This window comes from Cebidichthys violaceus, unplaced genomic scaffold (genome assembly GCF_023349555.1).
Source record: "Cebidichthys violaceus isolate CVI_PGR_0920_01 unplaced genomic scaffold, fCebVio1.0.p SCAF_5, whole genome shotgun sequence".
NCBI lineage: Eukaryota > Metazoa > Chordata > Actinopteri > Perciformes > Stichaeidae > Cebidichthys > Cebidichthys violaceus.
The window spans coordinates 18,872,653-18,886,658 of NW_027176705.1; the positions used below are offsets into that span (position 1 = coordinate 18,872,653).

Consider the following 14,006-nt stretch of genomic DNA (forward strand, 5'->3'; position numbering starts at 1 on the left):
TGAAATACGACTGATTTTGACATGCAGAATCAATGGAGTGCCCCTTTAAACTTGTCCTGTGGAAATCATTAAGTCCTGGTAGACAACTTAAACAGTAAGGTTGGTAATGTTGAGAAACAAGCAAGAGTACGCAACATTTTAAAAGGGATCAGACCGAAAACTGAAAAACCCAGCAGCAATAGCCCCAAAAAAATGCTAATTCTAGCGACACTGACATCCCGTCACTCTAGACAACCCCCCCCCCCCCCCCCCCCCCCCCAAAAAAAATAACTGGGTCATTCATTCGGCTGACTGAACTTCTTGGCTGGGCTTTCTTTGTCAGAGCATCTGATTCATTGGTTGCTGTCGGATGTAATGAGAATTTCAACAAATATAACCATTTTCCTTTCTAAAGAAGATTGCCAACCTTAGCTGTAATCGATGACAACATCGGATTGAATTGAAGTGATTGGGATTGTTGCTTCAGTTGCTTGCAAATAGGCCCTTTTTTTTTCCCAGCAGCCATTTTGTCACGTCATAGCAGGGTAAACACCGTGTCACTGTCATTCCAGTGAGCCAATATTTACACACCAGGGCCCTGGTCCACTTTAACTGGAACAGGGCCTTCATTCACGTTATTAATTACACCTGGAATCCTGCAATGGCCGCGTCAAAGTGGCTGCATTGGAACGGGCCTGTTACCCCAGAGGCTCCATGATAACACTTGTGTGGGGCAAAAACACACTCTCCAAATTTACAAACTCTAGCCTAGTCAAGCTGAACATAGCGTTATGCTAATTTCTTAGACAGTATGATGCGTCCAGTCGGCTATGTTGTGGATCTCTTCAAGGCTTGATGTGTATTCCCTCATAGGATGATTCTGGTTTATCACACGTTGGGACGCATTTTCGTAGTTTTGGTTAGAAATGGTCAGATTTGGTCACGACATGACAGGAACCACAAGCAGTCAGTTTAACCACCAAGGTCAGTACCATAATGCCAATGGAACCAGGGAGTCAATCTAAACTGCGATGGACGTGTACTCATCAGACTATTATTCTCTATGATGATTGTTGTCTCCATATGGACCTCTAGTATCTTTTGTTCTATTTTCCAACCCTGTGCAATCTGTGAAAACCTGCTAATATTGCCCTGGAACTGGACGTTTTGTGACTTCTCTTCTTCATTCCAGTCTATAAAGGGAAGGTGCGTTCAGTAAAGGATGGCGTCCACTTTGGCGTCACTGATTGTGTTCGTTAGTCCGACAGGAATGTAAGGCAGCTCCTGAAGACATCTCCAAGTAGATACAAAAAGCCAAGTACATGTGCTTTGCTCTGTAGTTGTAGCAGTGTTACTCCACCACTGGGAGCTTCACCCACTTCCTCTCTCCTCATAGTCGCTCCACATGTGGATAAAGCAATCTTTACATTTTGTCTTCCCTGATGTGCAGGTTTCATGTTCACGACTGGTTTGTATGTATTTCTCCACTCAGCGCCAACATGTTCAGCATCGTACCAAAGACTGTTTCTCTACAATAACCACAGTGCAATGCTCTGTAAAGGGTTAATGGACTTGAACTTTCCTTTCTATCTACTCTTCCAACCACTCAATTCAAACCCACTAATGTCCCGTGTAACACGACCATAACAGAAGCATTTTAGATTGTGTATTCAAACAGTAGAAGACATGTACTACGGTCTCCGTCATAGTTTTAGAATAACTCTAAAGACTATTAAAAGAAAATATTGTACTGGTGTTTTCCCTGTTTGCTTGCTTGCTTTTCTTAATTTTGGAAATGAAATGGGGAGTCATTAGGAAACCTCCTTTTTCTGGCTGGACACTTTGTCTTGCATGGTTGCCTGGAGGAGCACATGGATCCACGTTCTGCATGCTTGAGTGCGTCAGTCGTCCAGGTGCTGTTCCTCCCAGGTAGAGGTGGGGATCGCGCTGTAGGGATCCATGATGACCTTGGCGCAGCGAATGATCATGGCCACCAGCAGCAGACAGAGGAAGGCGATGCAGGCCAGAGTCAGACCCTGGTCCACGTCCACGAAGGCTGGTTCCGCAGTACCCTCCACCTCCATGACTGCTGGCGTCTGCTGCTGCTGTCCTCGGACACGCCTGCACACCCTGCTTCCATCCTGAAGACCCGACTGGAGATGCACAGAGAGAGAGGGAGAAGGTGGGTGTGTTAAGTCATATAGAGGACAAGGGGGGTGTGAGGGGACGGGAACTAAAGCCATGACATCATCACAGGAGCCGTTATAAAACGTCCAACGTGCCTGAGGCCACATTCACGTCAGCTACAGGTGTTTTTCTGTGAATCTGATCCGGTCAAAGTCAGAGCAGTGGAGCAGCAGCTCCCATTGAGGCAGCTTGTACTGGTATGGCAAACGCAGTGAGAAGCCACACACACATTCAGTAAATACAAAAGAGTGTCACAGTTACTCGATGACATTTGTATAGACAGGAAGCTTTTCAAAAGTCAAAAATGATCAGATGTGTTCAAATCTAAAGTAAACAATCTGTATGTAAAATATGAAGTCATTCATGTTTTACATGTGTTCAAATCGCTTCGTGTTTGTGTGTATACTGGAATAAGCAAAACGATGCACAAATGGTTCACATTTGTCGATCTTTTTGTTTGTTTGTAGATCACATTGTTTCTGGTAGATCATGTGAGTTCATGAGAGTCATTTCAGTCCACATTAGGTAAGCTAGTTCATGGCTGCAAGAGTCTGGTCTTGTTGTAACAACATGCAAGAACTTCTACAGCTGCCCATCAGGTAACTTCTTCACACCCGTCAAACTGCTGAAGAAGAGTTTCTTGACATTTAAGCCAGTTGATCTTTGACCCCTTGCAAAAAGCCGGATCAAGAAAAAAATCCCCTGTAACAGGAAGGAAGATGAAACAAAACGGCAATACTTACTGATACAGCTGTCAAGATGGCCCTGAAAGAAGAGCGGAGAAGAAAGTCTTACAAGGAGAAACGTGAGAAAAGCTTAACAAAGAAAGGTCTAAACAACAAACCAACGACTACCTAGTAGGAATGTGCGGAGAGAGCAGTATTTGCATTTGTTTCTATTTTTGTTTTAAAGGAACAGGGATTAATTGGCAGAAATGGAATAAAATATGCACAACTATGTTGTCATTAGTGTATAATGACCTGAAACTAAGAATTATTGTGTTTTATTTTGCTTGAGTATTGATAAGAGTAGCTCCATGTAGTAATACAATCCTAACGATTCCTCTCCCTCCCTGCAGGCCACCGTAGATCTCTGACACACTTGGAAAGGGAGGGGTGAGCGGAGGGTCATGATACCACTAAATCTCACACACTGATCCTATAAAGCAGCAACATTATTCCTAGTTTTATTTGCATTAAAGTGGAAATAGGTGTAACAGTCCTGTTTTTGTTTTTATTACACTTCTAACACTTCTAATTTTAAGATATTAAACACGTTCATAAAACTATTATATTAATTGTGTTCACTTTATACCAGAGTAGGACGCTTGGAAAGCGAGTGATTATGCATTGCAGATGTTGTTCTGCAATGTTCTTCTACGTTGAAAAAGTGACACAGCAACTTTGCTGGAATCATTCTAAATAGCACTTGACTTCTCCAGTATGATCTGCTACATGTCATGTGACACACAGGCTAACGTCACGCTAACGTCACCTTCTCCCCGCCAAACAAACTCCGCTTCACAGATTGCAGCTCAGACAGGAAAGTTATCATAAACGAGTTGAAATCCCTAATCAAACCGATATGGTGGCTTAGCAATGCACTACGCTTTGTTTGAGTCAGGCTGCTCAGCTCTCTCTTCTCCTCAATTATCACTCTCCTGCACCCAGAATGCACCTGTGAAAACACTTGTAACCAATTAGATCACATAGGAATCAGAACTTGAATATCATCAACAGGAATCAGGTTTGCTCTTTAGTGGGCAAAACGATTAAGCTGTTGTATTTAGTTTACGGTACAATACAGTAACTACGTTCATGTCATCTTCAGTTCGGATCATCGCGTCTGACACTGTTGTGATATGAGTATTGAGAATAAATGCATTGCATTTGTAAGATACATGTAAGATATTTTGTATTATTTGTACGTTTTTTATTTTCTGTGTGTAGAGTTTGACACATTTCAAGACGTCAAGGTTTTAGCGATTACAAAGACGGACTGTAATGTCAGCTACAAACACATGACTTCAGAATGGAGTGGATGTAGGAAACCTCCCATCATGATTTTACATGCAATGGAGATGAGCACATCGTTTGTATTAAACAGGTCCAGGTGAGGTTCTTCTTGTTATCTCTCCTTGTTCTATCTGGCCTCTCTCTCCTCCTGAGGTTGTTATTGGTTCTGACTTTCAGGTCATGGAATAAGCTCACCTTTTGATCTTTATCATATCTATTTCAGCTGCACTGCATGGTGTTGGTTTGTTTTAAAGCAGTTGAAATGCTGTACCCGGTCCTTGTTACTTCACACGGTGTGTTCACATCAGGGACCACAAAGGATGTACGTTCTGGGCTGCATTCATTCCTCCTTTTATGATAGACCTTCAGTAGTTCATAGCACACAGTCAACAGAGAACAGGGACACAGCTATACATTTTCACGATGGTTACCCCAAAGCTAAATTCTTAAATCTTAAAATTGGATCCACAAGGACCTCTGAACACACCGATAGCTTAAATCCCCATGCGATTAGACCACCTGTGCATTTCATTAGTTTATTAAAATACTGTTTTTCATTTTTTCTGCAGCACTTAGGAAGAAGTAGCACCATCCGCTACACAGCGGAGGATTTCAAATGCACAGATTTGTCAAAAATCTCTTTGCTTATTTTAATTGTATAGCTCAGTTCACAAAGATTCACATCGGTGACTATGAGGTTTATTCACTTGTTTCCTAATGACGGTATGTACAACAGCAAGCGAACGCATCGTCGTTCCCTTTAGTTCAGACGTACATTCAGTCGGGGTTAGTCCGTTAAATGAAACGTTAGGAATCAGAGTAGTACACAACTAGCCTATGCACTGATAACAATAGACGGATTAATCACGCTACAGAGCATCCTTGATGGAAGTAGCGAGAAGAGGGCGGGGCCTGAGGAAAAGGCGGCATTTTACAGGTTTTAACAGTTGCTCAAGCAAGATTTTAAAAACAAGAGACTACACACAATTGCAAGAATGCAAGAATTTAAAATGAAATAAAAAAAGTTGTCACCGTTATGGCACACAGGGTTCATACGTATATGATTCTGTTTGAAGCAGTAGCACACTGCTGTGCTCAAACACTTTCAACATTTGTACTTTTCTAACTCTGTAGTCTGGGTTTGACTTTTCAGAGACATTCTTAGAGTGAAGCACATGGATATAGTGACCAAACAAAGACCAGCACACACTGATGAAAATATGAATTTAAATAAACATACAGCCATGCATTTCCAAAGGTTATGTTTTGCGCTGAGAATCCGAACAGAGCATATATTAATAGAATATGAACACAGTGACATCATTAGTGGAGACAAAAAGATGGTATGAATCACATCTTTTTCAGTTTTTGAAAACAGACCTGTGGTCGTTTTATACAGTCTATTGTGCCAAAAAGTGCCACGTTGGATTTGCACATTTAGCGCAAAGCAGAAAATTGGTTCATTTTAGTGCAGCAGTTGAAAAAAGAAAGTGTAAACCACGAGCTCGGAGGCTGGAACCAATCAGCTCCCCAGAACAACCGAGGAACTCACACAATCGATCATCCAGTCAGCCGAGCTCCGCTGCAGCAGAGAGAGAGAGAGAGAGAGAGAGAGAGAGAGAGAGAGAGAGAAGTCTGTGGATGCACTGCATACTGTTTGTACTTTATAAACAGCAAATACTGAGCTGTATGGATCCAAGACAAATGTCCTCCATGACAATAAAGCATATCTTATCTTATGCACGAACACAAAGGGTGAATAGCTCAGCAGTCTATTATTTCTGACAGTCATCAGATTATGATTGTTTCTGTGGCTCTCGTGGTCTTTTCATACGCTTTTATCAATCAAGTGCATTGTGTTATAAGTGTGTTATAAGTGCATTGTGTTATAAGTGTGTTATAAGTGCATTGTGTTATAAGTGTGTTATAAGTGCATTGTGTTATAAGTGTGTTATAAGTGCATTGTGTTATAAGTGTGTTATAAGTGCATTGTGTTATAAGTGTTATAAGTGCATTGTGAGAGGAGCCCCACTGCTAGTAGCTGCTGGTTCATTTGGTGACAATGGTGATTCAGAGAACACCTCTGCATGTCATTAAATGCTACAAAAATCTGTCATTGCAAACAATCACAAACAATGGCTTCATGGTGGGATATAGTTTTGGGATGTTAGAATAGCTCAGATATGGGACTCTAGTTTTGAGAATCAACAGGTGTGACCCAGTGCATTGCCAGGCTCTTTTTTTGGTATTTCTGGCTCACCTGAGAATATCTAATGGTGCTGATCTCGTGCTCTCATCCTGCTGCAGCCACAGGACAAAAGGGAAGCACACTCTGCAGCTCCTACCTCCCTATCTGAAGAGACACAACATGTCTCTTACGTACGCGATACTCTTACTCCACTGCAGCTGGCTGATTCGAGACGTCGGGAAGCTCTGTCTTTTTGCTGTAGAGAACAAACACGAGTTCTCTTCAGGCACCGGAGCCTTTTCTGGTTTAATATTGAGAAGTTGACCGTTCTAATAACTATTCAAAGACAGTATCACAAAATTGCATCATATCAGGACTGGCACCAAACCTGGCAACCCACTGTGACAACAGTCAAAAAATGGTCCTCCTAAAAGTCATTTTTACATTTCTGTTTTTAATTAAACACACCAGACGCAGCATGTTAATGCGTGAGCTTGCTTCTGTTTACCCCTGCTACCAATCTTTATGCTAAGCTATGCTAACTACATCCTGACTCCAGCTACGAACCTCACACACACACAGACATGAGATTGACATCCATCTTTATACACTTCGTTAAAGGAAGGGCTTCCTCCATTCCTCACATGTTAATCTGATTCAGAAAAAGAGAAAGTCACGCAGACTTTAGAGATTACAACGTCGTCTATTTCATATGGACAGCTTTGCAAACTGGTTGACTGAATAAAGAGTCTGAAGACTGGGATTGGATCAGATTAGAGGTATTCTTTATTAAATTAGAAAACCCAGATGCCCTCAAAGTTAAAGCTTACAGTACAGACTAACAACTAACTAACGGACAGCAAAATAGAACACCCAAAACGCTGTTAAATATTTAATAACTATGTATTCTTTTTAACCCTCTGGCTGGTGAAACAACAGAGTCACAGAGTGTCTCTGTGGCCATGAAGAGAACGTCAGAGATTCTGAGAGAAGCTGATCTGACGGCATAAAGCACCATCAATATTCACAGAGCAACGCAGGTGTGGAATAGCTGAGGAATTTAAATTCTTTCATGGGGATCCCTCTCGACCCAGAGATCTCCATGAATCCATCCTCTGCTGTACAGAGATACGCTACATTATTTCACCTTCGCTGTTGTTGTTTACTCAGTTTCCCCTTCTTACAGGACAATACTTCATTTAAAAAAAATGTAGGCAATGACTGGAGCATGGCAGCGACTCACCCAAGAGACGCTCTGGAGAGATTAGCAGGGATTGCATAGAATGAAGGACACTCTCCTGTCCAATGGAAATCACAGGGGAGGTGAGACCAAGCGGCAGCCTTCAGAACGGAGAAATGAAGGTGAAGTGGAGCCAGCCAATCTCGTTATCCGGAACATATTGAGAATGTACACATTTCCATTACTTGCATCTTTGCGTCAACTCTCAAGAGTTATGGGGTTAGGGTCTAACAAAGCAAGGAATCGAGGAAACACGCTTTTTTGAGAAATTAGAACTATTTGAAGTTTGTATAAACCCACATTTGCATGGTCCAAATACTAATAAAAGCAGACCGTTACCTTTGTTGGCGCAGTGGTTTTTGCATCTGCAATGATGGATCTTCTGTTTGTAAAATCATCATTAAATAATACAGGTTATATCCAAAATATGTGGTCATGTTTTGTTGAAATGATTTATGAACTCAGAGGGTAAATTAGGTAAATAACTCACATCAAGCGTTTGCTCAAAGCACAGGGATGTTCAGTCTCTCATGTGACTTGATGAAAATGTGTTTATTAATCTGATCTGACCTCAGAAATAGTAGTAAATAGTAGAGAACCTAACTTGTGTTTTTGTTTCTCAACCAGGACTTTTACTGGGCTTCACTCGCCTTAACTGTATTTTAGAAGTTATAGCTGCCCTTGCTATAAGCTACAACACAAGCATAGTACATTTATACTGTATTGTTCTATATGCCGTATTTTTCGGACTATAAGGCGCACCGGATTATAAGGCACACTGTGAATTAACGTGTCTGTGTTCACACATAAGCCGCACCGGATTATAAGGCGCATTAAGCAAAACAACACAGTCCGGTCAATCAAACTTTATTCAACTCAGTTGTAACAACAAATACCGGTACAGAAAAATACACTCACTTATCGATTCATTCCTCTTCCACAAATCCATCGAATTCTTCATCTTCAGTGTCTGAGTGAAACAGCTGTGCGATTTCGGCATCAAGAATGCCCGAATCCCTCTCGTCATTTTCCGAGTCAGTCTTGTTGCCGTTATCGGTACTTGGCTGTTCAGTGATGATTCCAGCTTTCGTGAAAGCTCGGACGACGGTTGCGACCGACACCTCAGCCCACGCATCAGCAATCCAGTGGCAGATAGTGGCGTAACTAGCCCGGCGTTGTCTCCCTGTCTTAGTAAAGGTGTGTTCCCCTTCTGTCATCCAATACTAAATACTGTTCTCTGATTGGTTTATTGTAGCTAACGCATACTCCGGGCGCGGGCTGCCTTACATGAATGCACTTTTAGTTTAGACATTACATTCCTGTTACGGGGCCGATCAGGTAGTGACACAGCGTACCGTAATGCTCCAAATATCCATTGAGCGGAGCGGCTTCGTTGCTTACCAAAGTCGTACTTACACATTTCGACAGATTTCTGAGCGCATTGTACCACATAAAATCGATCAATAAGCACAACAAGTAACCATACATAAGGCGCGCTGGATTATAAGGCGCACTGTCAATTTTTGAGAACATTTAAGGATTTTAAGTGCGCCTTATAGTCCGAAAAATACGGTAATTCAACGTGAGCGTTTGATTGTCAGCCTTGTGAATTTACTGATGCATGAATCCAAGCTGAGGTGAGACTGTAAAGTAGAAAGTCAATTAGTTGGTAAAAGCTAGAGGAGGAAGAGGGAGAGAGGGAGAATCGGTGGAGTTGAGTGCAGTGAGCTGAGATAAATGATGTCTGTCTGTTATCACTTAAACTGTGATGGATGGTGAGACCCAACCAAAACCCTCCTATAATTGACTGGAGTGACTAAGAAGCTGCAATGGGGAGTACTCTACCTCAAACACACACACACACACACACACACACACACACACACACACACACACACACACACACACACACACACACACACACACAGGAACACGTAAGTCCCTTATCTGGAACTGAAAGATGGAGGGTGTGTAAGTTAGGCAGGGATACAGAACTGGAAGTGAAGCTTGACTTTGGGGATGCACAGCTGTGGAACGGTTGAAGGATAATTCAGATCTATTACTTACAGAAGCAGTTTAGGATTTGGCGGTATATAGCAGTGAGGTGCAGATTGCAACCAACTGAAACTTCTCCCGTGTGTCGAAGTGTGTAGAAGAACTACAGTGGCCGATACGAAAACACTGCAGTGTTTGGTTAGTCTTTACGGGCAATAGACCATTACATCACCCAATGGTTTATCAACTGACGTTTGGAAGCCTAATATTGCAAAATGTTTCAAATAAGTTGAAGTGAAAACACACTGTGAAAGGGTTAAGTTGTCAATCAGTGTGTAGCCCCGCCCTAAATCATCCCCTGCTTCATGGTCTGTTTGACTCTAAATGGAGCATAATGTACTAAATGAACATCATGCTGTATTGAAGAAGACTGTAAACTAGAGATTGAGACCATAAACTCATGTTTACAATGTTTACTGAGGGAATAAATCAAGAGAGAAGTAGAGTCATTTTAGACTAGACTTCTATACAACCAGAGGAGTCGCCCCCTGATGGTGATTAGAGAGAATGCAGCTTTAACACATGAAGAATTGTCTTCACTTTTCAGGACCTGAGGTCACCGCCTGGTTCTAAGCTACAGCAGAAACATGGCAGATAAGCATGATTGCAGGTATGTTACTCCAAACTGTTGGCTGTATGATGTCACTTAAGTATAAGTTCTCTTTTCTTTAATTCTTAAAGAGTAATATGGCGGTATCAATATATGTAATGCAATTAGTACCAGTATATGTTATAGCCACACGTCACACCCACACTCGCAAACAACACACATCTCTCGGGATCTCAAGGCTCCACCGTCAACAAGCCCTCTTCTCAGAAACGATCAACGTGTTGGATAACGTATTTAGCTGAACCAAAAGTTGCTTGTGTACATGTACATACAATCACAAAAAAAAGGTTATAAAAGGGACGATGGACACCACAGCTGGAGCTCTTCCTTTGCAAATAAATGGCTCCTCAAGTGGACAAGTCTCATCTCGACCTCATCTTGATCTCATCTCGTCGTGTCTCAAATTTGCATCAACATCTGCCACTACATAATTGGCAACACGAGACAGCTGGACAAGATCAACAGACGTCTGCTTCCTGCCCTCGGACTGGGCAACACAATAATGACACGGTAGGAGATTGTGATCTCATTAATCTGATAGTTGTGCAGTTTATATCTAATAGCTGTAAGTAACTCCACAAAGAACCTTTAAGTGGTCTGCAAACAGCTTGAGAGACAGAGAGAGACGGCACTTGAGTAAATTGCACGATACTAACAACTGGTGAACTCTTAGAGTAATAGGCAAGAGGCCTTGAAGTTGTGTATAGGACACTGAAAAAGACCTGTTACTTAAGTGCAACATATATGAAGCTATGAAGCTACCTTGATCTGAGGGTGTTTGGTAGGGGAGGTTGGCCCGAGGGGCCTGAGGCAGAGAATAAGCCAGACTGCAAATAAGATGTTCAAAGTGAGCTAAAGGCGTAATAAATGCAACTGGTTCGCATATTTTAAGTCCAATAACCCAATAGTCGGCTCTTCCATGGAGCTCCGAAAGGCTATAAATAGACGTAAAAAGATGCATTTAAAGATTTAAGGAAAGGAAAATCTACCTATGAAAACAGAAGGATTGGCATCAAAGCAGTTCTCTGTGTGGAAAATAAGAGGAAACTAGTAAAATTAGATTGGATGCAAGCTGAAAGAGGCAGGATGTGTTAAATGTTTGGAGACCATTGCCGTACTTACACCTAAAAACGCTGCACCCGACGGAGCATTCACTGTGGCTCTGTCTAAACCTACTTGCTGAGATGGTGCTCAATTCACCAGACATGTTCCCTATTTCTGATTTCATGAAGGACACAGATTGTGACTCTCTCTAGTCAGGAGAATAGGGCGGAGGGGATTAGATGTCACCAGCTATCGTTTGGTTCTTAACTACCTCACGGGGGGGTGACCATCTACTGTGAGTACTGTAAGTATTTAGTTACTTTACTCATAAGTAGTATCGTTCAATTATTAGATGTTTGCTTCCTTTAAATTAGATTTATGATAGATTCTTTTCCTTTGTTAGTTATTTGTTTAGTTTAATTACTTTCTTGTTTAGTATTTAATTTTTGAATTAGTTAACACTATGGCCACCTGAGCTAATAACAATACATGGACTTGTATAACGCTTTTCTAGTCTTCAGATCACTCAAAGCCACTCAACTACATCTCATCATTCACACCCACTCACACACTGACGGCAGGGGCCACCATGCAAGGTGCCACCTGCTCATATGGGTATGAACGATTAACCCGATCCTCTTATTAACACCCAAATCATATCTATTTCCTTTTTTTTTTTTTTTTTGCATAGTGCGTTTTGGAATTTGTCTGAGAACAAAGAAAATCCACAGCACTGCAAAACTGTTGAGGGTTTGAACGGGACCTTTTAGAGCACAACAGCTTGTTTAGGGAAATATAAAACACTAAATAATTTACTGGTATAAAAATGTAGTTTAAAGTGTGGATCCTATGGGCGCTGCAGTAATCTGCTCTAGTTCTCTTGTGTTCCAAAGAGGTGAACATTTGTGGCCAGAACTCTCATTTATCACAGCCCATCTGCCAGCCTTGGAAGAGGCAGGGGCATAAAGTGTGTGTGTGTGGGTGTGTGTGTGTGTGTGTGTGTGTGTGTGTGTGTGGGTGGGTGGGGGGGGGGGGGGGGGGGGGGGGGGGGTGGGGGGGGGGGGTAAAGGAGGGGCACGGGACAGAAAGGCTTAGAAATATTGTAAAAATGAGTGAAAGCAAAGAGCAGAAGAGGGAAATATGGGAATAGAGATCATAAACTTAATGAGACCAATGATCAATGCAAATAAAAACAGAACCATTTAAAAACAAAAGAACATCAATATTTAAAGTCCAATCTTTAGAAGTGCATGGTGTTGGGTGAAGAGTGGGACATGTTGTTATGGGTGTTCACTGATGGCACCTGTTACCAGATCAGATGGTAAATGTAGAAGGGCAGGTGATCATTGAAACACTGGAAAGACTCTGTAGAAAAGGATTAAAGATAAGTCTGTTGACGTTCAATGTGTTCCTAACTGATGGTAGATCCTGTGTGCAGACAAGTCTAAGCCAACAGTGAATGTGTAACAAGTGTTGAGTGTGTATCAGAGCCCGATGTAGCTTCTTCCTCTGTGCCATTGAGCTCCATCTATTACATCAAAGAGCCACACTGTTGCACTGGATGACATGTTCCTTCATTACCAGGAACACTGTTTATTTTGCTATTTACTATGTCCTCCTGTTTGAGCAACATTTGATAAAAAACTACAGAAAGCAGCTGTCCACTGAGAATTTTTATAAAAAGAAAGAATTCTATTTGTGAGCCGTTTCTGAAAATGTATGTTTTCAAAAGAGGATAAATGAGCTTTGGACTGAGAGCCACATATAGAACAGGAACGTTGGAAAGCATTGAGAGACGGACTGACAGGTCTTAATGAATGAATGAATTGATGAATGAAATGTTTTTATTTTTGTGCCCTATCCTCAAACACAATACAGAAATAAAAGACCAATTTACTTTCACAGATTTTCAGACTTTTATTTCAAAATGTTTAAATCACTAACAAAGCCTGTTCATACATTATAAAGAACTCACACTAATTTAATAATCCATCTTGCATTGTTTCAGGCGTTTGAGGCAAAGATAGTGAATTACTTTGTTTGTAAGTCCAATGATTCTCATCACAGTATGCATGATACTAAACTCACTTTCTTCTTCGGTTGTCCTCTTGAATATTTTTGAATTTGACAACATCAACAGCCTGAGGAGGATTTGGTCTTGTGGAATGAGATTGACAAGAAGAAGAATGTAGAATATACTACATTTCATTAATTTGACTCACACCTTTGTCCAAAGCAACTTACAATTAGTCCATTAAATCCCAAAAGGAATAAGAGCTGTCATCCCAAACCCAAGCGTTTGACAGGCCAAACTGCACCCATCATGTTGTGAAAGTGAAAGCTAACATTGTGAATTGAAACAAAACAATTTAAGGTTTATGCAACAAAACTACTTGGTTATGTTTGGGAAAAGATTGTGGTTTGGGTTCAAATCATTACATTGTTACTTACATATCTGGTGCTAGTAAAGTAGTTATGATACGTATCAAAAGTAGTGTGAAATAAGTCAATGTTGACTTGTGGTGTCCCACAGGACACCGACAGTGGTCTCCTGGGTGAAGGTCCTGAAAGGCCTGAATCTACGATGGTGTAGCAGGCCCCTTCTAACCCATAACAATGTGGCTGACCACCACTCATAACGCCCATTCAAGCGGCTGATGACATGATTAAAGTCAAATATCGAGGGGG

At 41.5% G+C, this 14,006-nt stretch overlaps 1 protein-coding gene across 1 annotated transcript; it reads right to left on the reverse strand.

Annotated features, from left to right (window-relative positions):
- Positions 1-1,056: 1,056 nt before the first annotated feature.
- LOC137887784 (cortexin domain-containing 1 protein) lies at positions 1,057-2,063 on the reverse strand. Its single transcript, XM_068730991.1, has one exon. The coding sequence runs from the start codon at positions 2,061-2,063 to the stop codon at positions 1,881-1,883; it is 183 nt and encodes a 60-aa protein (XP_068587092.1). The 3' UTR covers positions 1,057-1,880.
- Between the last annotated feature and the right edge of the window lie 11,943 nt (positions 2,064-14,006).